At 40.3% G+C, this 26112-nt stretch overlaps 1 protein-coding gene across 1 annotated transcript; it reads right to left on the bottom strand.

The window, feature by feature from the left end:
- Nucleotides 1-2014: 2014 nt before the first annotated feature.
- On the bottom strand, nucleotides 2015-25894 carry bzw2 (basic leucine zipper and W2 domains 2). Its single transcript, XM_030063221.1, has 12 exons — nucleotides 25757-25894; nucleotides 15908-15978; nucleotides 12306-12482; nucleotides 9257-9360; nucleotides 9081-9146; nucleotides 7898-8033; nucleotides 6604-6713; nucleotides 4523-4693; nucleotides 3891-4037; nucleotides 3514-3652; nucleotides 2814-2936; nucleotides 2015-2413 (listed from the first exon to the last, which is right to left on the bottom strand). The coding sequence occupies exons 2-12, from the start codon at nucleotides 15969-15971 to the stop codon at nucleotides 2385-2387; spliced, it is 1266 nt and encodes a 421-aa protein (XP_029919081.1). The 5' UTR covers nucleotides 15972-15978; nucleotides 25757-25894; the 3' UTR covers nucleotides 2015-2384.
- Nucleotides 25895-26112: the final 218 nt, after the last annotated feature.

The raw sequence follows: 26112 nt of genomic DNA, 5'->3' as shown, positions 1-26112 counted from the left end.
AATATTGTGAATTAATCTGGGGCGGCTTATTAAAAGTCAACTTGGTGATATAGACAATGAAAGTCTGAGAAGCCCTGTCTTAATCTACCTCTGAAAACATGCCAAACATCTTAATCTAATTCAAATAGGAATATAAACTAAATTCTATAAAATAAAAAAATTATATATATATCAGTTAGTCCATTCATTGTGTTCTCAAAAACCTCAATTACCTGCTTATTAATGTGACATGAATGGATTATTAAGGTAAAATATGATTTTTGATTTCCCTTCATTGAAAAATGAGGGTCCCTTTAAGGCCTATATCAAAAGGTTATGATAACTGGCGACTTTAGATGAGCTTGAAAAAAAGCAACTGAAACCATGCAAAAAATACATTAAAAATATCCTAAAATATGAATCAATCCATGGAAATGAGTAGAAACATGAATGGATTGTGAGGCTGTGTTTTGGTGAGCCATGTGATTCCTTTCTCATGTTTCTCAGTCATTTCATTTATGATTCATTGGTGTATTTGGGTTGAACGGAACACAAGCCTCTCTGGGTCACATAAGCCTCTCGTGTGCGTGTGTGAACACACACACAAGCACACAAGAAACTGAACACACACACAGTCGTGCACGCAGGAAAACTGAAACCAAGAAGCTGCTGCTGTCCAGCCCGGCTCCCTCCTGTGTGACACAGTGACAATAATATGGCAGGTCCATGCCACAGTGATAATATAACCTACATATAATATGGCAAGAGTTATACGAAACTTGGTCAAGTTCCACTTTTGGGGTTTCTCCATCCAATGTTAATATAGCTGATGTATTTATTGTATCTTTGAAATATGGAGAGGTCAGTTTACACATATGTTTTGTTAGCTTGTTTATGTGAACACCAGCATCAGAATCATCCTCAGGTCAGCCTATGGATGGTAACCAGGGCTGATCTGAGCCATGAAGCCAACAGAACACCTGCTGAGGGCCACCAACAGCACTTGCAATGGGCCACAAGAGCTTGATTTTTTTGTTTGTTTTATTATTTATTTATTTATAATTATTATTATTTGCAGTAGTTGTGCAAATGATCAAATATTGACAAATGTCAATAGTATTGGTGATGCTGAGGTGGTGATGGGGCCCCAAATCAAATTCTTCTTCGGGCCCTACAAAGGCTTGGACTGGCCCTGATTGTATCTGTATCCTAAATATGGATTTCCATGTCAGACAGATTTTCTCTATTTTCAAATAATCATTCCTGTCCCAGGCTGTGATTTCACATGGTGTTTAAAATTTGGATCTTTTCTTTTCTACACATTTGTCTCTTTAAGCCGTAGAAAGGGCACCTTGTCAGCAGCCTGTGTCTGTATCTGGGACGGGAATCAACCAACGTGCAATGGCCTATTTGAATGTGAATATCACTAAATTTGTACATATTATTCCATGATGATAATGAACTGAACTTGAAATACTGTTTGTCATGGCTGGAGTGAGTGTGTCCTGCACAGCTAAAGGTGGAAAATGTCAGTGTGACAGCAGCGCTCACTGATTTTTGTTGGACACAGATTAAGAGTCATCCTGCAATACTTTTCAGTGAAGTATAAAGCAATTTCTGCTGCTCATCAATATTTTATAACTAACTTTATAACTTAGGACAGAGATACATTTATTTCTGTCATATACATATTTACATATATGAGTGTGTGTGTGTATGGGTGTATATGTGTATATATATGTATACATATATGAGTGTGTGTGTATGGGTGTGTATATATATGTGTATATATGTGTATGTGTACTTTTCTACTAGTAAGAATGTAATAAGTGTAATGACAATGAGTGAAAATTAAATAATGAAATAATAATGTAATTAGTAAAGTAATATAACTTCAATTTGTAGACAATGATGCGTAACTTAATTAATTACTTTTTGAAGTAATTCAACCCAACACTGGTCATTAGTGACGAAAACATCCCTCACATCCAACCATCACAGGTTTTGTACTGTTGGTAGGAATAAGGCCTTTGTGCATACATATAAAAACATTTTATTCATAAAAACATTGGAGCATTGTCAAGTTACATACCCAAGTGAGTTTCACAAAACTCACTTGCATACTAAAAAGAGTGACAATCTACTGCAGACGATGAGGTCAGGTTGCTATTCCTGGACAGCTTTAGAGAAGGGAGTCCGTGCTGAAGAGGTCTGACCTCACACCAGAGGCTGGCTACACGTCCGGGGTCGTGGCTATTTCACTAGGTTTGCTCGTGTCGGGGCAGGAGGTCGGTATAGGTGGTGGTGGTGCAGGTGCAGCGCCCGTCCAGGAGGGACACTGCAAACTAACTGCTGCACTGACATTCAGGCCACAGGAGGCAGACTCTAGAAAGACCGACTCTCCTCTAGCCCTCCTCCCTGTCAGACTCCGACTCTGTAGACCAAGAGAGCAGAAAAGATGAACTCACAGCTACATCTGCTGGTCACACTTAACAGTTACAACTGAGCACTTTAAAAAAGGACCATGTGCATCATTAAATCTATAAACTGTATATGCCTCACTTTTTCTGCTAGCAGAAAAACTCTGATATCGTTTTTCCTCCCTTTTATCAGCCTTTGGTTTCCATTCATTCCACTATGATATGAAAATGAACTTTGAGAGACTTCAAACTTTATTCACACCAGTATTCCATCACCGTAATAAAGTCCTCCATATTAGTTTTCCAATTTTTTAAAAATGATGTCGCAGCATTAAAGCGTTTTTGGTAATTAAAAAAAAAAATCTACCAAAACTTTGCAAAATTCTGGACAAAAAGTAAGGAAAAAAGTCTTGCCTTCTTCAGCATTCTGCAGCCACTCGACAAACTTCTTCATCTGTTCCAAGAAAACACTCTTCCCTTTGGCAGCGTGGGAGTCTTTGTACCACTTCAGTATGGCCTCCTCACTCAGGACATCAGCTGGGAACACAGAGACAATTGAGCACTGTGAACCTCCAACCTCAAATCATGCAAACGGAAGCCAAGAACTGGAAAAAAACAAACAAAAAAACAAAACAAAACCAAAAAAAAAAAACTATATTATGATTCTAAATAAGGACGGGATTCAAGAACAGCGGACACTCACAAATGGAAGAAGAAAAAACAAAAACTTCAACTCATGCTTTGAAGGTTATTATAGTTTTACATTTGTCATTAGTTTTTTTTTATTTTTATTTCATTTTGACTTTTAGTTTTTAAAGCAGTTTTGCTAGTTTAGTATTTATTTTTTGAAAATGCTTAGTTTAGTTTTTATTAGTTTCAGTGTTAGTTTTAGTCTTTTCTGTAGTATAGGGTATGTGTCAGGGTGAGAGTCAAAACAGTCAGAAAAAGTGTTTTGTGTTATAAAGACTAAATAAAACATCAAACCATTTAAAAAAAAAAAAAAAACTTTGTATGTTTTAGTTAGTTTTTACTTTTATTTCAGTGAACAAAGCTGTTTTTGTTGTTTCATTTGAGCGTGTGTGCTGGTGACAGCATGGAAACGTGACAGTACAACCTTTATAGAAGAGCACCACGATCTTGGAGAAGGACTTCATGAAGTGGATGTTGTCGTAGCAGTACTCCTGGATCTTCAGCAGCAGCACGAGCTCCGACTGGCCCTGTGTGCTGAACACTGCCAACAGTGGAGCATAATGCTGCAGAGAGAGCACACACACACACACACACACACACACACACGTTTACCTCATTATTTGAAAATTTGGCCACATTTACTATGAACATCCACCACTGTAACATTATACATATGACAGGAAATAAGGAAAAGCATGACAGGTCTCCTTTAAGAGGGGCACTTGAAGGCAGCACGTGGACGTGCAGTGGTTGTACTCTGCAGTGCTTTGACATTGACATCACAGTGTTTGCGTGACCCACTTTGAGGTGTTTGAGTGCCTGTTCAGTGACCAGCTCCTCCTTCTTGTTCCACTCCACAGCGTTCATCAGGCACGTCCACAGCAGGCCAATCACAGCCTGCTCCTGCAGCTCGTTCCTCTTCATCTCCTCCTTCACATACACCACCATCTGAAGCAGCAATGACACACAGGCCATGAGGATCGGGCCCAAAAGCGGCCTGACATGAGGAGGAACGGCTTCTCATACATTTGAAGCACCATGACACCTACAACATTGACATGACTCAGTTTTCAGTAAGATTCAGCAGGTATGGCTTTTAGAAGGCTGATATTTTGGGGGTCAAGTACAGAGAGTTGTTGACAGTATCTCGAAAAGACTGAATAACTCTCCACTGAAAATAATTATAAGAATGATGATGACGATGATGATGATGCTAAGCCTTCAGTGTTTTCCTTATCAGAGTGGAAAAGCCTCTGAAACAGCATTTCGACAATGACATGTTTTTACTGAAATCATGATAAGTTCAGGTTAAGGGCTTTACATAGACAATAAGTGATCAATTTGATGTGGTCCACACTGACAGGACCAGATCTGATTTTTAATTGCGGGCCAGTCTCGGCCTCAGACGTGGGTGTAAACCTTGTGTCCGGTACCTCTCTTATGGGGCACTCCTGCGACAGGCGCTCCTGCAGTTCTTTCTGCAGCTCCTTGCGGGTTCCCAGGGTTTGCTGCGTGCGCAGGAAGTCCGACAGCTCCTTCAGCCCAGCCTCGTTGAAGTACTTGGAGAAATGCTCCACGTTCTGCTTGTTGGCAGGGAACAGCTCCTGAAATTATTTAGTAGATAACAAGTCACACTATGGAACAAAAGCAATTTCCCAGAGTACAGACGGTGATAACAACACTGCACGCCTCTTCCACTGGAAAGCAGATCAAACAAGTGATTAAATGGTTTAAAAGGAAAATTGGACTTTGGTAGTGTCTGGTTTTATAATTACCTGGGTGTTATGCTATTTCACTTTCATGTAGATTCATATGAGTTGTTGCTTTGGTCTCTCCTGGCCTACTTAACCACATTACTAGATTAGTATCTCTCTATTCACTTCCATAGCAAAACAGCTCCCAAAATAACACTTTTAACCCATAAACCAAAACCAACAAAGAGGATTATGCCAATACTAAAAAAAACAAGTCCCGGTACCCATTTTGTGAGGAAATTAATCTGGTTACTCTCATCTCATCTGAACTATTTGAATTCGAAAGTATTTGAATTTGAAAGTAGATCTGGCAGGTAGCATCTGTCAGAACAATCTCGTATGGGTCGCAGGGGGTGCTGGAGCCTATCCCAGCGCTCACTGGGCAGAGGGCAGGGGAACACCCTGGACCGGTTAAAACACACACATTCATGAACAAATGATCATGATCAAGCCTAGGGCAAGTTACTATCTCCAATTCACCTGTTTTGCATGTCTTTGGACTGTGGGAGGAAAGCAGAGCCCCCAGCAGAAAGCCACGCAGACACACAGAGAACATGCAAACACCACACAGAGAGGACCCTGACTGGCCGGCCGGGAATCAAAGCCAGGACCTTCTTGCTGTAAGGCGACAGTGTTAACCACTGCACAGTGGTTACACAAAAGGGTACAGGGACTTGTTTGGGACTGTGTTTGTTTATGTGCTTAAAGTGTTATTTACAGTCTACCAAAGTTCAATTTTGCTACAAGAATAAAAATAGCCTGCTTACTTAAACTGAGCATCTATCCAATAAACGTAACCACACCATTCTGTCTTGTGCCTGCAAAGGTCTAAACCCCACACACGAGTAGAATAATAATCTGCACAGCTGTCATAGAAATAAATGTTTGTTTCTTCACCTATTAACACTGATTCTGACAACACAGTTGTGACTCAGCTTGTATCCAGTTCATTCAAAGTGGTGGCTGTTGCAGTATGCAGTATCTTGGTAAGTCTGTCCTGAGTTCAAGTTCAAGTTGAACTTGAGGTTGAACTCTCTCCTGGGAGAATCCTCTGGAAATGTAAAACACATCACTTCCCATGCAGCAGTTTGTTTGGAATTAAAAAAGGAATCAAGTAAATAGCACAAACCATGGTAGTTCATGCTATTTACTGGATTCCTTTTTTCTTTGTCTTTGTCTGTGGTGGTGGCTGCACAGACAAAGACAAAGACAAAGAAAAGAGCACAGCCCACAGAAACCAAACCAACAGCGAGGATAAAGATGTCACAGTCCCGTCCACACTGTTTGATTGACAGGTGATCTCTGGGAGGTACGGTGCAGGAACACCACAGCAATGAGAGATTAGCAGAACAAATGGAGACAAAATAAAACAACGTGGATTACCCCTTGAAGCACTTCTGGTTAACCAGCCGTTATCAGAACACATCTTGTTGAAAAGCTTAAATGAAGCACCATTATTCATCAGCTGAACAGGGATTTCACATGGAAGGGCTGGAAGGACCCCCTCTTGTTCATAATTCTACATCATGTTGAGCAGCATGGTGAATATTTAGAAACATCAAGCACGAGGGTTGACAGGGTTGACACCATCACCATGGAAACTCTCTCCTGATACTAATACTCTGCATTCAGCCCAATACCAATACTCTCCATAGTTACATAGATTCTCCAGGAGCTTCTTTCTAGAGCGAGAGAGAAAAAGGCACTTGTGGAGCTTCCTGGCCACACTGTTAGAGAGCAAGATTCTGATTCTTTCTTACCAGAAGTCTTTTATCCAGGTTTGCCTTCCTCAAGGCTGAAGTTACTGAATTGGCATCTTTCTCTGCTATCCATGCCTTGAACATCTTCACTGCAAACAATGCAGAGATACCTACAAAATGATATCCCAAAACAACACAAATTTGCATAAGCTAGAGCCAGACATATGGCATGTTGGTACAGAATTATGAGTGATGGAAAAGTTACAGTTGGAAGGCTGGAAATGGAAGTGTGACAAATTCCTCTCATACACATAATCTTACATTTGCATATTATGGACAGGTTCCATCTGGAGTGGAGTCCAAAAGTCTGAGTCCATTAACACAAAGCAATGCAATTTGAGTCAAATGATAAGTCAAACAAAAAAAGTTTGCTAGTCTTCAGTGAAAGTTAGAATTTCTCAATATTTGGTGTGTCCATTGTTTGCCTTCATCACAGCTTGCACTCAGGTTTATTGCAAAATTTGAGAAACTGCATTATTGCACTTTTCTTTGGACTGCAACCGTTTGTGTGTTCCTGTGACCCTGAGAACAGTTTGGCAGGTTCGGCACCCAGGACAATACTTTAGTATAAGTCAAATTTAAAGCACTAACAGTAGCAACAATAATTCACATCTGGGTATTAGTTGTTAAAAGACTGAGACAATTCATGTTGTGTGTGAGGAGCATACATGTGCTAAGATTTGAACTGACAACATGGTGTGAGAAAAGAAACTGTACTAGTGAAAATGAAAACCTTACCAGTGTTAATGTTTTCTCAACAAACACCTTGATGTAAAAACACCTTACCAATCATAGTGAGATACTATACAATTTTAAATGCAAGTATTTCTCAAAGATATTTGTATCAGTTCTAAAGAATGTCATTTTGAATTCAAAGTATCAGCAGAGTAGAAAAAAACTTTTAATCCTGGATAAATAATTACAATGAACCCTACTGTGTATTTCTGAGAAATGCCCTTTGGAATGTACATGTGCAGGTCACCAGAAGGACACACACATGTACAGGAAGTGTCTGGGTGTGTAGGTGTGCTTTCAAAAACAGAAAACAGTTTTCATACCCTCAAAACATTGAATAATCGTTTTTTTTTTTTTTTTTTTTACTTGGACTGTGTTTTCCCCACATTCTAACTACTAGTCATCCATACAAATATTCAGTGTTAAATAATCAAAATTCCTGTTTTTGCATCTGTCTAGCTTGACACAGCTGTTGTGTGCTATTTGTTCCAGTCATAATTATTACTTTACAATGCAGCAGGCTTTGATTTGTGCAGATTTTATTCGTACGGAGGCCTACCTTCCTTGACTATATTGTCACTGAAGAGGCTGGTGAGGATGGGGGGCGGCAGCGTCCCGCCGGCCAGCAGGATGCCGGTCAGCATGGCAAGCTTGGTCTGCTCCGACTCGGTGAAGGCCTTCAGGAAGAGCAGCAGCTGCACGACAAATGACAGCAGAGTGTGAAATGACGGGAGTGTCATGTCATAACAGAGGCAAAAGAATCGTGATAAATGGAACCAACTCCAATCAGTGATCATCATAAGTAGGGGTGTGACGGGGTCTTCAGTTTGTATTGTGATTTTTGTTTGGTTTCTTTTATACATCAGGGAGAAAAAAACACAACTATTTCCAATGTTCTCTGTATTTTGCCTTATTTGCAGAAATAACACAATAATTCTTTATTTAGAGATTTGGGATAACATGAAATCAACAAATTTCAAAGGCAAGAGTTTATTCAGTATATTCATGAAGTCATCAGCTCAGTGTGTGGTTGTGTAGTTATGTTTGTAACACTGCACTTTGCAGGGTGTAGTGTGCACTGACCAGCTTGTTTTTTTTACAGTTAGGTTTTGCACCCCAAATCATAAGGTAACCAACCACCAGAAGAAAAAACAGATAAGAATTTCATAAATGCATGAATTTGTATGCTTCTTGATAACTGTATACTGCTACTGATGATTATGATACCAATACTGACACTAGGATATCAAATTTTGGACATCAATCAGACATGTTTTTTCATATGGTCATGACTAGATTATTATGATACTTTTAAAATAAGTCTTTTTTAAAGATTATTTTTTGGGACATTTCTGCTTCATTTGTTTTAAATTAACAGTATTATCACAGATTCTATATATAAAATCGTGGTAAGGACTCAGCTTTGATAAGTGGCACACACTCTTCCAGGTGAGTAACCTGGGCAGCTGCTAAAATAAGTATGTTTATTACTTGCAAAAATAAACATCCATTTTTCACAGAAAAATATCACCCCTCCCATTTTTGATTTTGTATATGAAATCAGTGACAAGTAACTTACATACTGAGATTAAATTGGATAAACTGAGTTTAGCTGGTGCTTAATGCCCAGACTAATGGGAAAAAAACACTGCTCAGAATTCACAAACAGAGACGTTTGATATTGTTTCACTGAATGCACTGAATCCAACTGGGGACACTGTCACCTGTAATGAACACTATACCTTTTTGATTTCCTCCTCAAAGGCCTTCTCCAGATATTTGTATCTCCTAATCAGCTTACTGAAAACCTGCAATCACAAATTTGAACGACAACACAATTACTCCGGTGGCAGCCAGCATGGCCACGGATCAGGGGATTACCAACGTTCCTTCAGTAAAGAGGGGGACCGAGGCCTACCTGAGCATAAAGGCGGAGAGCGCTGTGGCTTTCCTCGGTGGTGAAGACGCAGTGGGCCGTCACCTTGGTCTTGTCGCCTTCGTCGATGCGCGTCCCACCAGGAGCTGAGGAAGTGAGCGCAGGGTTCAGAGATACAGCTTTTTAAACAAGTCAGAGCATGACACGTATCTGTGGACAGACAGGCGAGGAGGATTAGATATCACTGCTTTCTCTGTCAGTCCTTGTATTTCTATACTGGGCACAGCAACAAAGAATTACTAAATTGTATAGAAAAAATAATTATTTAAGAGATATCCTCATTAGTGCTCCTCTGGGCTGTTAATCTAATACTGAATACTGTATTTCTAACACTCCATTCCCTTGTATAGCATGGCAGCTGCCAAAATAACACCTTTAACACCGAAACAAAGGCGAACAGAGTGGATTAACCCAATATGAAACAACAACAAGTTCTGTTACCCATTTTTTGAGGCGATTAAATGGCTCTTTTCTTGTTATTTTTCTATTTGCACTGGGAAGTAGATCTGGCAGGTTGTGTCTGCAGGAAGTGTCTGTATATTAACCTTCTGCCAGGAGGAAACAACCTCATAGTTCTTTCACAAATAAGTGTAATTACACAAAAAAGGTACCAGGATATGTTGTTTGTTATATTCATATCACCTGCTTCGTTGCTGTTAGTTTCTGTACAAAAAGTGTTATTTTGGAAGCCGTTCTGCTGCACTTTGGAAGTGAATGGAGAGATAATATACAGTATTGTGGACTAGCAGCCCAGGGGAGCAAAGAGCAACTAATGAAGATATTTCACCACCATGTGGACTCACATCACATCCAGGTAAATATACAATCCAACACTCAACCAATGTTCAATATTCCAGTTCCACTTAAACAAGCCAAACTGCTGCCTGAATACTATGTAGCTGGATGTACAGCAACATTTGGAAATAATGTAAATGAATTGGGCCAACAATTTTTTAAGCACAGTTTTGTTCCTTAGAGCTCCCTGTAATCCACAGTAATTTTCTTCCTTTTTGAAATATCCCATCTGCTCAGGCAGACTGCTGTCTTCATCTCCTCTGTCTCTCTCTACTGTCTGCCATTCACATTAGAACCAGTGACTTGATACCAGGGTTCCTAAATGTGGCTTGGCTGTGAAATGACATAAACAAAATGCTTTGGCTTTCACAGCAACTCAGTTTATCATTCACCTAACATAAGCTTGAAATTGGCACCACACATAATATTTTATATCTAAACTACAAGCAAATTCAATCCAAGCATACATTTAATTCTACACCAAGTATTCCTTTACTGATTTATTTGCCTGAAACCATACTACTACTCTTGTAATGTGGCAAACCGTGATAAGTAGGTCTGCAGCTAATGCCGAGCCCCTCCCACAAGTTAAAAAACCACTTACTTTTTGTATTAAAATGGAGATAAAATACCCATTATTTTCAGTAATTCACCAGCTGCCACGTGTCCTCACTAAAACACACTTATACTAAGAGTGGTTTGATTTCCTAGTGGCTGGTGTCTCTTGTGTGCCCAATTCTTGGCGAGCATCGCTCTACGGACTCCTAATTTAGGTTGAGTGTAAATCGTTTAACTCTAATTGGTTTGATGGAGAGTGAGCCATCCTGGATCCAGTCCTGATAGCCGCAGAAAATGTACTAGTTCTTGACAGATTAAAAGGACAGGACGTCTATAAGTGTTTCTCTGTGTGTGTCCACAAATGCACGAGAGGTAGTACACACTGTAAGAACACAAACTGCACCATGTTTTTCTCACAGTGTGCAGGCATTTGGACAAACGGGAGACAAAAGGAGACTGATTCTGAAAATCATTCAGCATAAGGCCATAAGTCACCGAAGTTCAGCAGTTCACACTGTTAAAATGGAGCAAAGTTAAACCACATCACCATGAAAGGACAAATCTAGCTAGTTCCCTCCTCAAAACACTGTTACATAAAGCTTTTACTCATGTATTCATATAATGCTCTTGTTTCTAATGAGCGTGGGCAGAAGGCTATTTTTGATGCTTTCTGTTTCACTAGGACAGAAAACTGAGAGGGAAGGTAATGCATTTGCAGTATCAGCCTCTCACTTCACCAAGGATGTCCCCTAACGCCTCTTAAGCTTTTACTGTCCTCAGGCTCAGACACAGAGTAACTGACTTAAGACAGATAAGATATAAATTTCACTGGTTTATCTATTGATTTTCTGTCCAGCGAACATGGTACCTTCAGGCTTCTTTTTGAGGAATACAGTAAAAAGCAGCAAGGCAGAGAAGACATTGTCCTGAGAGGAGCGAGTAAAGGATCTCTTTGATTATGGGGAATTACTGAGTTAATCTGACAAAGCCAGCGGTGATCTCTTTGCCCTTGTCTGGGTGAACAACATGACCCTTGACTGAACTGGTTTGTCGTTCAGACTGAACACAGCAGAAGGCCTAGTTACCGATGCCTCACCAAAGAGCATGGGTGTTTCTATTTAAAATGGCCAACACTAGCTGTGCTCATCCCACCTGTACTTCATGAAGACAGGACAGTTTGGAACGTACCAGTTTTTGTTATGGATTTCTGAAGGCTGATGCATTTCTGACTAAATATCGTTCACTTTGACCATGTTTATTTTCACCCAAAATTTTAATCTTCTCAAAGTGGAAAAAACCCCGAAGCAGTGTTAAGACCATGACTTATTAAAAATCTTCACTGAAAACAGGATTATAATAGTGAAAGTTGGAATTAAATCGGAATGCAGTAGTAGAGTAGATTATCCCAAATAGGAGCAAAAACAAGTCCAGGAACCCATTTTTGAGGAAACTCAACAGCTCTTTTGTTGTTATTTTCCTGTTTGTACTGGAAAGTAGATCCAGCAGGTAGAGTCTGCAAGAAGCTTCTGCATAAAAGCCTTCCGTCAGGAGGAAAGTTAACCCGATACTTTAATTTTAACGTGGTACATGCAGTCATGCAGAGAGATGTTCTGATAAATCTAAGCAATTGTCACCAGTGATTAATTTAGCTGGTCCAGACAGTCATAAATACACTCACCAAGCATACTTCCTGCGATAAGGATGTCGAACAGAGTTTCGGCATAGCGTCGGTAGTCCAGCCGCGAGCCTGTGACATCTAGAAATTTGGCTACAGCGTCCAGGTCACTGCCTGCTTCATTGAGGCCCACGACGATTGTGTCTCGGAAAACTGTTGGCTCAAACTTCTCTTTTTCATCTAGAAGAGAGAACTTTTATTTTTATTTGGGATACGGAACAAAACAGTTCATGAACATTTGATCCCACAGCACTTTTTTTTTTCAGTGACAGGACAATGACCAGAAAATTAAATGACAAGAAAATTACCACAAAATTAGACCAAATAATCCCAAACTTCATCTTAAGACACGATCACCATTTGTGTTGCTGCAATGATCCAGATCAAAGTTTTGTCTCTTCTCACTTTACGAAACTGTACACTGGAAATAATTCACTATGCAGTGCTACACAGACAGAAATACAACAACAGGGGCTACAGGGAGCACTGACAACAAGCTACTGTTAGTTTGAGGCTGCTATGATAAACAAGTGTATATTTAGCAGGCCATAGACCCGTGTGTGGATTCTTTCCTGTAACCAGAACACTGTTTGCTTGGCAGAGGATTAAGCCTCTCTGCTTAATCCATTGAGGATTTTTCCCTCACAAGGCCTTCATTGGTAATTCCTTGTGATGGGCAATTGTGTTTGTATAATGATGTAAATGATATTATTTAGTAGGTCAGTGTCTATGTTTTCACATGAATTTTGTTGTTAAAATTAAGCTTGCTAACAGCAGGATAAAGGGATTTCACTCAACTACTGTAACAGCTCCTAGTTTGATATCAAATACAAGACCAATCAGTGGTAAAAGATTTCTAGCACTATTGAGCAAATTCTCAGTCTTCCACCATAATTTATCTATCAAAACCGTCTGTCACTTATTACACACAAACCTACTGAATGATTTTGTATCATTTACAACTTAGAATAAAGATATTCAGAATCATTTAGCTGTTTCTTAGGACCAGAGTCACAATGGCAATCTATACATTTTTCTGCTTGTGTTGCTTGTGTTTAACCCAAGTTTCTGCCTTAGTCTCTAAGTAATTTACACAAATCAGTGCCAATGGACACCCTGCAGATTCTTTATATTGATGGGTTTTGCTTCTTCTGCCAAACGTTGGAGTCTTTTCTTTCCGTCTTGAGGGAAACGCATGAGTGAGTAAAGCCCATGCAGACACCTGCTGCTGCACCAGTGTGACACACTTCCACCAGCACTCAGCCAATGTGCCTGTGACATTCTACCAAGATGACGATGTGTGCTGGCCGGTGGGGGTGTCTGACAGGGCTTGCGTAATTGCCAGTCTATTGGACAATAACAACCTGTTAACACCACAGAGGGCTGCAGAGCAGATGGGCTGATGGAAGAGAGTGTTAATGCTCTGAGAACATGGTGTTTGTGTGTTCACTGTCCCCTTCCTCTAAATAACAGACCCACCACAAAACAACTTTTACAAAACTTAGGAATACAAACGGCCCTTTAGTCTCTGAAAAATCCTTCAATGAAAAACTGTAACCACACAACTTCATGTTTATCTCGCCGTCTGTTATGGCAATTTGTGATTAAAAGTTTATACAATACAATTCTCATTAAAGTAAGTAAATGAGTAGGTAAAGCTTTATTTACATAGCACCTTTTAACACACACAGTTACAAAGTGCTTTGCATATGCAGAGAAAAACAAATGCATAGAGAAACAAATACACAAAAAAATATTTATAAAAAGGGCACGGACATACAAGATATATAGATCCTGAGTTGATCCGAAGATCTTAAGAGATCTGTGGAAAGGCTTGCCTATAAAAATGAGCCTTAAGAAGCTGCTTCAAGACAGTCCAGGTATTCAGATTGTGGAAGGTTATTCCAGAGAGTTTGGGCTCAGACTGCATAGGTGCAGTGATTAAAGTAATTAATAATGATTTCCCATTAAAGAAACCAATAAAATGTAGTGACCAGCAATGTAATAATGTTTGTTATATTGCTAATAAGGTATTACATTGGCACTTGAAACATACTGTTTTGCAATAAGAAAATACAATGTGAACAGACTTGCCTTTGGTCAGTATTCAAATGCATGTAAATCGATGCTTTTATAGGCACATTCTTGGAGTGCTACTTGTACTTAGGTTACAAAACACAGTGGGTAAAATGACAGGCAGGTTCCAGTCACCACTGGTAAATGGTCTAAATTTGTTTAGGCAGCCTATGTGGTTAAGACACAGAGACACAGAGATGCTTTGTGCCAACATCCACTTTTCCAGATTCTTTACATTTTACAGTTTCACCAAAAAAAATCCAAGTGCTCAGGGTTTTGTTTAGCTCTGGTCCAGGGTGTTAGTTTGTGGCCTGCCAGGGACAATGTCAACCGCCACTGAAGAAATTCTCACTGTCTGTTAGTGATGCACACATCAGCTCTGACGTCATCTGAATCCACCTGCCAACCAAACCTGAATGAAGTATTTTCTCTGAATGACACACCCGCCCATACCTGTCCCCGCAGGCTATATTGCTTTTTAAATTATGTCAAGCAGTGCCAGCTTTCCTGGTAATTTCAATATTCTGTTCATATTTTAGAGAAAGTGATTAATATTTTCCTTATCAATGATGTTCTATTTCACATAGCTGCAACCCATCTGCTATTAATCAAAATGCTAATTTTTATAACCCAGCCCACCTGATCCGTGGATTAACTGCAGTGCCTACAGATATAATCTACGCGTCACTACTGTCTGTACTTTAGCGCTGGCTTTAATAAAGTTAAGTTACTGCAGTAAAGACTGTTTTGGAATGATGAAAGACTTTTCTTTATACTGCCCATGGTCTCCATTCTCAAAGTTTGTTTTAAAAGCAGTTTAATATGAAATGTGGAGTTAGCCGTTCCAGAGTTGACATGGCTCATTAACATATGACACTGTTCTTCATTCTTGAGACTTTACACTTCAGTCTCTACTGCTCGCTATGCCAGCGATGATAAGGGCAATCTTTGTGGAAAAAATATTGGACAATATTTTGAGATCTTTTTCCTTAAAAACATAGCAAGAAAGAGTCCATGGGAAAAAGTAGGTTTGTCCTGTTACCAGCTGGAAGAAACTCTGTCAACTCAGAGTGACAACATATCTTTTTGTGTTAAACTGATTTTTTAAGAAAAAGTTTGAGAATGCAGACCATAGCCAGTGTGAAGAAAAGTGTTTCATGATTCCAAAACAGTCTTTGCTTTGTGAGAATTTGGTCCTTGACATTTGCCGTTGTCCGTGGGAGGGCGTTAATGGGGCTCGGCTGACAATATGGACAGAGCTTGGATTTGCTCACCATTTTATTCTTGTTGGGGTGACAAACATAACGGAGACACTGAAACTAACAGCTTCTTAAGACACCACACTTAATCAGCTGTAGGGAAACTGGCTTTGCAGATTGTTTATATGCAACTGTGATCAGGGAGTGGCCTTGATCATATCAGAAATGCACAACACTGACTGGCCAGGTATTCAATACTTAATAGAAGACAAATACTCACCAGCTGATTCACTGGGGTAACCTCAGTGAGCTGGTATCTGTGGTACTCACCCCTTTTCCTGGTCTTGAACCTCTGGCCTGTAAGCACTGGCTTCTGCTGCTTACCGGTATTCATACAAGTTCTGAAAGTAAGCAACACACACACACACACACACACACACACATGTATATGAAATATTATTTGGAATTTGCTTTTCAAGTGATGTTAACCATTAAACACACTGTATATGGAGACGACGGTTTGTCAGAGACGCCAGGTCTTTCTGACAAACCCTGATCTGAACTTGGGGATGAGCAGAGCAGTTTTGGTTCTGCCAACATTTGTCCAAGGTCGAGCTGCCCTTGAGATGGGCTTTAGTGAGTGGAGCCAAACAACAGAACATGACGTCGCTTGCTAATTGGCACATCTGAGTAGCACGCAAGGAACTCTCGACCAATTATCAGCACAAAAATAGAAATGGCAAAGACGTTTTCCTCCTTCGTGAACATGGCTTTCATTATTTTGGTAGGTCAGCAGGCTAACAAGCCATCTTACCTGGACAGCTATGGGCTGGTATAAGCTAGTTTGAGCTTCAGGTCTGCCAGGCTGTGGATATGGATGAGGGGACTGTTTTTTTTTTTTTTTTTGGAATATGCTTCCAAACACTTTCTATTTCAGAAAATAACATTTTTGGTCGCTGAAAGCAACTTTTTCCTGAGTGTAATTTTTTTTGAAAAGAGTGGTCCTTTTGTCAGGTGGTTCATGAAAAAACAACAACAACAACAACAACAAAAAACATCCTCCTCTGTCCATATAAACCACTCAACCTTGTTCTTAATATCCCCTTCCTTTTCCTATCAGTTTTGGACCTTGTTTATTTGTTTTCACGCCCTCATGTGTCCTCAATGCTACCATGTGGACACTTTTTTTTTTTTTTTTTAATGGGTAAAGTTGCTTTTTAAAAAAGACAATCCGTCTCTGTGCAGACGTAGCCTAGTTCTCTTGCCTTGTCTCACAGGGGTTCAGTCTAATGTTGCCTGGCCAGAAAACTCAACCAGTGAAAGTGTTTCTGCCTGCATGAGGCAACTCTGCCTCAGAATGCTGCTTTTCAAATGCAGCCTGCAAACCCAATACAATACCCAAAAGTCCAGTCGCCACATTAAAATCTCACTCGTTGTGTGACCAGTGAGTTCCAGTGAGCTGACTGGTAAGTGTGTGAGCGCTGTCCTGCCTGCTAACCTTGTGCTCTGATCTATATATAGTGGGCTCATCCCGGCTGTGCAGACCTGCCTCTTACTCTCAGGCCTGGAACGCGTGTCATATTACTGAAAGGCAGTGCTGGAAAGAGTACTACAAATTGCTGCTCAGGTACAAGTACAGACACTTTGCTGAAATTTTACGGCAGTAGAAACAAAACAGTCACAGGTGTGATCTTTTCCATGCAGTGAGAAGAGAACACGCTTCAAACTACATTTTTTTTTTAAAGGTGCATTGTGCAAAATTGCTGAGGGTTTATTGAAGCGAGGACCCTCTAAACTACATGGTTCATGCAATAGTCCCTGTTAAACGCAGCCATTTTGACATGCAACAGCAGGGTAAACCCAGGTGTTACCAATGACATTTAAGGTTCTGTTCCATTTCAGTTTAGCAGTGCCTTTCCAGTGAAGCGGAAACACAGTTCAGGACCTGTGGCTCTGTTAGACCGAAATGAAATGGAACCCTCATTTATGTCATTAGTAACACCTGTGATTACCCTGCTATTTCAGGTCAAAACCTGCTTCCTTTTCACTTGAGTTTAGAAAAAGATGACATGGCACTAGCTAATTTGTTGTTCCTTCTGACAAGAGGGTGAATAGGAAACTCTTCAAATTTGGGTGAACTATTCCTTTAAATTACCGCATGAATGTCACTATAAATCTATACGGTGTCACCTGTTATGTAGCTTGCCCACTCAAACTGACATTGTGCCCACATCAAACAAAAGACCAGAGCACACCCTTACAGCTCCATTTGCATACTTCCTCCTAGACAAATGAGCTGAAATTTGAATTGTAGTTATTCACTTTGTCTGCTAGAACCTGCACAACATTTCACCAGGTCATTGTACTATTCTATCCAGTACTATATGATGCAACATGACAGTAAAGCTAAATAACACAAAGGCACATTTTAACTGTTTCTACGGTTTTTTTTTTTTTTTTTTTTTTTTTTTTGTAAATGCAAGGTTTTCTCTGTGGTGAAGTATTTACTTTGGTTACAGATTATGCTTCCTTAGATGCAGGGTTCACAAGAGCTGTTTAAGGTATGGTGTACATGTTCACTGTATTGTATTGTACTGCATAATATGTCATTCACCGTCCCTTGCAAGCCTATAGGGAGCATTATACTGTAGCTTTTGTTCTTCTTGTGTTAAACTGTTTAAACCTGAGAAAATTCCTTTGATTTCTTTCAAAAAATATGGGGAAAAGCAATGAGGAAATAGTGAAAAATGTCTAGAGAATTAGCATAAAAAAATTACAATGACCAAAAAGAAAAACATATTTTAAAAAATGACAAATAAAAAAAAAGCGAAAAATGACAAGAAATGACCTGAAAATCTGCACACAAAAAAGGGAAACAAAATACAAGAGAATGATCAGTAAAAAATAGGAAATAGCTACACAAACACATGCACATGTATGCACAATCCGCCTAACTGTCAGGTGTCAATTTTTTTTTCAGCAGCTGCTTTGGAGCAATCTGAGAAAGTGTAGTTTGTGCAGCAGAGCTTTGAGCAACATGTTTATTTGGCCTGGGCAGGCAGGGTTCGCTGCTCTTGGCTGGGTCAGGGATTACAGCACTTTCTAATCCACAACATCAATCCCAGTTGTCTGGATCTCGGTCAGCTCAGGAGCAGCTCTGGGGCTGCCATCAGTCAGTCCAACACAAAACAGCTTAAGAAACAGCCCCGACTCAAATACTGGCTGCAGTGGTCGAGCCCATATTATTAAGACAGAAAATATATGATGCATGTAAGACATTCAGAAAGAGAATGAAATCTGAATAACAATCATTTTTTAAATTCCTTTATTTACTCAGGATAGGTTTGCTGGGCATGGATGTTGTTTTTCAGAAGTTAATCACTAAATCTAAAAGTGCACGAAGTGTCTGAAGCAGGTGCCATTCTTTTCATAATCCACATAACACAGTAATGACCATGCAAATGCAACTATCAAGACCAAATGACAAGAACTCTTTGGACACTACACTGGGCAAACATTTCCTCAAAGACAGATTTGAGTAGTATATCATAATGTAACCTCAGGAATCCCAAAGCCTCAGAAACACAAGGACATCAAATTAACAGCACTGCTGACCCACATTTCTTCATGTCCCACAAGTCCCTCTGCTTCTGCTTGCCGTCTGTCAGCACTTGTGCACACTCTGCACCACAGACATCAAGTGAACACTTCTATTCCACTTTTCCCAGGGAGAGCACATAGCAGTCTTACGATGTTGGCTGGATTTTACTCATCTGAATGTGTGTAAGTGAATGTATGAGAAAAAGAGTGAAGCACATGACTATGAAAAGAATGGTGGACAACATTAGTGTCAGCTAAAGAGAAAGTCCACCTCTTCAGGTACTCTGCACAAATGTGTGAAAATGTACTTTCTAGACCAGAGGTTTTCAACATGGGGGGTTCAAGGTATCCAGAGGTTCTATTTTCATACATGTCAGTGTTTCCCCTATCATTCTATTGGTGGGGTGCAGCGCCTCGCCAACGGAGCCTCCTGCCTCGCCTGAAAGTCACACTAAATTAATTTAATTAATTTTCAAATGAAAAAAAAAAAAAAAATAAATAAAATAAAATCACAACAGAAATAATTTAACGTCACGTTTCTATAGAATATGTCTAGACCGCGTTTTTATCAAATAAACTACATACATTCAGGTTGGTTATTAACCTAATGTATATAATGGTATTCCCTTGACTATTCCTTGTATTTTATTCCTGTTCTCTTAATGCACTTTTGCAAAATTGCACTTTTTTACTAGAGTCATTGTCTTTTGTTTGTTTTTGCTGTTTTTTACCCATGCCTGTGCATTTGTTCTATAATGTGAAGCACTTTGGTTCAGCCAAGCTATTGTAAATGTGCTATAGAAATAAACATGACTTGACTTGACTTGAATGTCAGTATAGGGTCTATCGGGTGGCAAAGCGCTCTGCTGTCTTGTGAGAAGGAGGGCGGGGCTCTGCCTTAATCACACAGTCACACGTGCACACCCATCCACACGTAGACCAGGAGAATCACACTTGTACCCCTGTAAGTGAAATAAATAATTCATGTCACGTTGGCTCCAGCCGCCCGAAAAACAGGCAAAAATATCAGTTTTTTAAGCGCACGGTATGACAGCCTGAGTCGACCACCAGTGGCGAGGATGAGTGTGTTTGCACTCCTCTGGTCCCCGGTCCAAGTCAAATGGACACCCACACGGGCATTCTAAGCACTACAGCCGCGGGTTGACTCCTTAGTTTGTTAAATTTTCTATTAATATAGATGAGTCAATGAGTACAAATCTGAAGAATATTGAGCAACTTATTAAGATTGTCCCCACCCTCCAAAATGTTTGTGTACCCCCCAAATTTTTTGGGTGCACGCTTTGCTCTTTGCACGCCCGCAAAATTGTGCACGAAGCGCACGTGCGCACGAAGCACACATCCCCCCCCGACCAAAGCCAGAATCCTAGGAGAAACACTGGATGTAGTGTTAGCTGTTACAAAGGCGCTAAACCCCAGTGATGCTGTGGAGCAGGCTTCTCTTAGCAATTTCCATAACTGGCTTTATTCTGGCAATAAGTGTTATCCCGCTGTTATCTGGGAAAAGGAGGTTGGAGCAGGTGAAGGGCACATCCCTTTAAAACTTATGTTCTTGGGAACTTGTTTCCTAATTTGCTAATCCTTCATATATCAAGTAAATTTGTGCAGATGTCAGGGGCTGAATAGGAGCTTCAGATTGGTTCAGAGAAAATGTGAATGCAGAGTTGGTGAAATTAGACTGAAAACCTGTGAAAAATGTCAGAAGGCAGCCAAGCTAATATCATGAAGTCTAGTAATCTAGTAGGGGAGAGTGGGGTAATCTGTGCCAAGGGGCAAGTAGTGCCACCCCTGTTATCTAGAAAACCATAGAAGAAATTGGTCATGTGACCACATATTTTTGAAGAGGCATCCATTTAACTCATCCTGCAAAGAAGGGAGACATATGGCTTGAGAGGTAAGAACATTTAAGTTCAAAAAACATTTTTTTGCCCTCCAAAGTAAAATTTCTCTGACCAAGGTTTTTTGATTGCTGTGTTTGAACAATTATAGAAAACTTTGAAAACAGTTCACACAGGTTTTAGTACTTTAGTAAGCTACACCATGAGTCTATACAGTTAGCATGATGTTAGCTCAAAACAGCTGGGGGATGCATTTTTTTCAAAATGGTGGGCTTGGGGTAATTTGTGCCAAAGGGCCTGGGGTAAATTGCGCCAGTGGCACAACTTGTGATTATATACTATATATTACTTTATTGTATTTTATTGTTATTGTACATTGTTTTCTTACCTTTTGATCACTACAACTATTCAGATTCAGATGAAGATGATTTGCAGGTGCTCATTTTGGAATTTTTATTTTGTTCTGGGTATGTGTTCATGTGGCACTAGGCCTTGTTATAGAAAAGTGGCCTGTGATCTTGTTAAAATAATAAATAAATGTTAAATAAATAATTTTGTATTGAATTTGCTTTGCTTTTATATAGAATTATCATTTGTGAGATTAAAATTAATTCTTTTACTTCAATTATCAATGGCACAATTTACCTCAGTGTATTCTCTCTAATGGCACAATTTACCCCACACCGGGGGCAAGTTGTGCCACAAAACCACTTTTTTTTCGAAAGCCATATTTCTCAAACAATTTATATAAGATCCAAAGTGATTGTTCCCAGGGATGCACAACATCCTAAACTATATGTGCATATTTTAGTTGGAGGCATTACTGTAATCCCCTCACTTTAAAGGCACTTTAAGTAAAAATTGGCACTATTTACCCCACTCTCCCCTACTACCTGAAAAAATGCAGCCTCACCATATTAGGGTTTACCTAGCCGGCCTGGCAAACTATCCCCGTTCAAACTGGCCCTGGAGCCACAGCCTACAGCAATCTCACTAAGGGCTATCGCGGATAAGAGTCTGGCTATAGAGCTTAAGCCTATAGTTATCTAGCTAGCTTAGTCTGCTGATCTTCTGAGATCATCAATAAAATGGACATAGGTTATACTAAAAATAAGTCAGTCAGTGACTTTATATTGTTTAATTTTGGCATTATTTTTAACAGAGCTTCTTCTTTGCCATTCAAGTTTGCCTGTTAGCTGACTTGTGCCTCAAAAAGTGTGGCTCTTTGTCTTCGCTCAACCAGTGAAACAGACCTCTTTCCACAGCAGCCATTGTTACATGCAACAGCAGGGTAAACACAGGTGTTACCAAAAACATTCATTCAAGCTCTGTTCCATGTTAGCTCTGTTAAGTCAGAAACATGCAGGCAGCACAACGTTAACGGTTGCACTTGCACTGCTGATTTCTGACCTGCAGTGATCCCAGCAGGGCTTTTAATTGTCTTGAGCCACTGACTTTTCCCCAGAGAGCCCTGTGTTTTCATGCCTGAGGCTTCACTGTAGACAACATCTATTAAAAGGGCTGTGCATTACAGTTTTCATTTTAAGTCAGTTTATTGTGTATTTTCTGGTGTGTGGGAGTGTTTTTATGCGTCTCTTCGCAGGAGGATGGTAGAAAAAAATAGACTCGAGTTTTGCGTCTGCAACCGCCAGTGCTGTCCACAGAATGTCTGACAGGCACGTCCATTAACATTAAATCTAACTAAAATTGTCCGCTCCACTTCAGCTCCTCTTGCTGTGTCTTCTTGCTGTCTCCTGTTGCTCTGTAATGACCTTTACATCTAAATGTAACGAAACCTTAATGTCATCGGTAACACCTGTGTTTACTTTCATTTCAAAATGGCTGCTGTGAAAAAGGTTGTTTCTGCCTTCCTCCATGCACGTTTCACTAAAAAAAAACAAAAAAAACAAGACTTAAAACAAGGTGTTCTCAGAATTTTGGTTAAGTATTGCTGTTTAATGACTTTGTAAAACTGTTTTACTGACATAGATTCCTACATGTTGTGTGTCATTTCTGGTGCACAACATGTTGGTGTATCAGTGTCATGATGAGTCCTCATCACTCCTTCTACACATGCACATACTATAGTAAGCCATGCCTCAGCCATGTGCCGTGTCAGATTCCAGCAACACCGTGCCTCCTGCTCCCCAGTATGTCTCCAGCCCTCGCTCAAAATAACACTCCCATTATTAAATTCTAGGAAGTAAATCCAGTCAATCAGCTGCGGAGTCATTCAAAGCAGTACAGTTTGTGCTTCCTCAAGTGGATTATAAGCATAAGGTGTCACTGAAACTCAAACCAAGTTATAGAGCTTCAATAGATCTAACTTTTACTTTTATATGGGGGGAAAACAGTAATAAATTGTAAAGTTGTCAACTCTTTAGGAGGGGAGAGTGATTACATTAGTTACTCTCTAATTGGGATAATATCTGGTGAATTTATTCATGTGTTTTTTTCTGTTTTTTTTTTTTTCTTCTCATAGGGTCATAAGGGGCTGCAGCCTATCCCAGCATGCACCGAGACACCCAAGACTGGCCTTCAACACGCACAGACAGACACTCCCACTGAGACGTATGGGCAGATTAGAGACTTCAATCCACCTAAAGGAGCAGACACACTTGTCTTTGTCGTTCCATTATTTTCAGTTCAAACACAATGCCAGGACAAAGGGATTTGTATTCATCTGCAGACTAATTTCGTTCCATTGCTACAAAGAAAAGTTCAACCCTGATGAACTTTAACCTACTTGGCTTAATAAGCAGAATTCTTCAATGCCATGTCTTGACTGGAATGAAAGGAGTAATTACTCAACCTCCATAGTGCCCACTGTACGAGCTGCAACTAGTCATTAATCTGTCATTAATCTGTCACTTTCTTGATTAATTGATTGTTTGGCCCAAAAATGTCAGAAAATGGTGAAAAATGTTGATCATAATTTCCCACAGTGACAAGATGATGTCCTCAAATGTCTTATTTTGTCCCAACCAACAGTCCACAACCCAAAAATATTTACTTTACTGTTATAGAGATTAAAGAAAACAGAAAACATTCACATTTGAGAAGCTGGAATAAGAGAATTTAGAAATTACACTCTTAAAAATGATAAAACGATGAACTGATTATCAAAATAATTGGTAATTAATTTAATTGTTGGCAACTAATTGATGATTCAACTAATTGCTGCAGCTCAAGTCATTATGAACAGGGGTGCTGCTAGAAATTCTCCCCCCGACAAGATGTCACACTGCCGTCCACACAAATAACAAATGCAGCTAATATGTCCAGCTAGCCATATGACATGTTCATGTCATATGGAAGAACAAGCTGACATCTCAGTTGCTACAAATTGGAAGCATTCGCTTTTAAAGCACAATTTTGTATAGTGTTGGGTTCTATAGTTCCCTGGATGTGATGTCAGTCCACATGGTGGTGAAATCTCCTCATTAGCTGCTCCGTGCTCCCCTGGGCTGCTAATCCACAATACTGGATTTGCATCTCTCAAGTCACTTACATAGCAAAACGGCTCCCAAAATAACACTTTTAGTGCAAAAATTAATGCGGATTATGCCCCCCCCCCCCCCCCAAAAAAAAAGAAGAAAAAAAAAGCATGCTTTAAGGCGGATGAATACATCTGGTCACCTGCTGAACTGACACTTTAAGTTGTTCTTAGATGTGACTGTAGCATGCAAAAGGAAAGGCAGCCCTTTCCTAACCCTGGTACTCTGCTTGTACCTGGATCAGTGCACCGTCTGCTCTGAGGCTGCTCAGACGGGCTCCTCTCAGCCTCTGTATTGTTCTGACCTCAGCCACTTCAATGATATGAATTCCATGTGGAACCTTCCCTGTTTCCGCCTGTCTTGAATGCTGCACTGATACAGGCTCACCTGTCCTCTCTGAAGGGCTCCTCCAGCTCATTTAGGGCACAATGAAAATTAATGGCCTCTCTTTTCCAATTACTAGCACCCTTAACAACAGCTAAATCAGGCCAGGCGAGCCTGAGGGGAGGCAGAGCGCACCACACTCACACAGCAGCTAGGCAGGCTGCATCAAACTGAGGTCCAGAGATCCCCAAGGGGTTCTTGAGGGTCATTTTTCGCGTCATTTCTTGCTAATTTACTTATGACCTTACCATGTTGAAAGAAAACAAGTCAATTTGCTGAAAAAAAGTTTAATGAAACCTACTGGAACATTGACAAAACAAAAAAAGGAAATCGAAGTTTTGCCAAATAAATAAACAAACAAACTGAATTTAGCCTAACCCTTAATAATGACATATTTAACCATGACACCAAATTGAAATGTCTCAAACTACTCACGACCTCGAAAGGTTTCAGTTTTAATCCCAAAGCCAGAGAGTCCCCGTGCCTTTGCCGGATTTGCTGTAATCTGTTTTGAGCGCTCCGCTCCGCGTCTCCAAATGGAAAGCGCGCATTCCGAGCCGCGGCGCGCCTCCGCTCCACATCCACCTGTGGCGCGAGGTGGCTCCCGGTCCGCAGCCCGGGGTTTCCACACACCAACACACACACACACACACACACACACACACATCACACTCCACCAGGCAGGTCTCTGCTCTGAACGTTAAATTGGTCTGACACTGAAGTAAAGCGTGGCGCACAGACATTTGGTGATGAATCCCGTGCGGAGCAGAGCTGTGTCTCCATTGTTTCACCAGTTACATTCTGTGAGCTCACGGCCGACCAAAGCCTGCAGCATGTCTTACCTGACTGTGGCTGACTCTGTGGTAAGTTACTGCCGGCGGAGCGTACTATTCTCTGTCAACTCTAGCAGGCAGATGAGCGTCAGCCTGCTAAAGAGCAGCCGGGACAAGCCGCAGCACCTCAATGTAGGGGAGTGTGGCCGGGCTGAAAACTGAAAACACTGTGTCCACGATGTGGGTTTATAGTCGGACTTCTCCAAGTCTTAACAAGCAAGTGCCAAAATGTAATCAGCGGATGTTCCCTACGATTATACGACAATTCACGCTTTTCTAACTCAAGAAACTCACTCAATATCCCCCCTTTATTTTCCATAGTGGTATGTTCCAAGGATGGCTCATCTCCCTTTAGTGGCAGCTGT

Source organism: Myripristis murdjan, chromosome 11 (assembly GCF_902150065.1).
Source record: "Myripristis murdjan chromosome 11, fMyrMur1.1, whole genome shotgun sequence".
In the NCBI taxonomy this organism is placed as follows: Eukaryota; Metazoa; Chordata; class Actinopteri; order Holocentriformes; family Holocentridae; genus Myripristis; species Myripristis murdjan.
Note: the sequence above shows the minus strand (reverse complement) of the source record. Positions and strands in the feature narration are given on the sequence as shown.

Coding starts and splice junctions, on each gene's coding strand:
- bzw2 (XM_030063221.1), bottom strand. CDS start 15,971: ATGAATACCGGTAAGCAGCAGAAGCCAGTGCTTACAGGCCAGAGGTTC. Junction 8,034..9,080: donor TTGAGGAGGAAATCAAAAAG/GTATAGTGTTCA, acceptor TTTGTCGTGCAG/CTGCTGCTCTTCCTGAAGGC. Junction 6,714..7,897: donor TGACAATATAGTCAAGGAAG/GTAGGCCTCCGT, acceptor ATCATTTTGTAG/GTATCTCTGCATTGTTTGCA.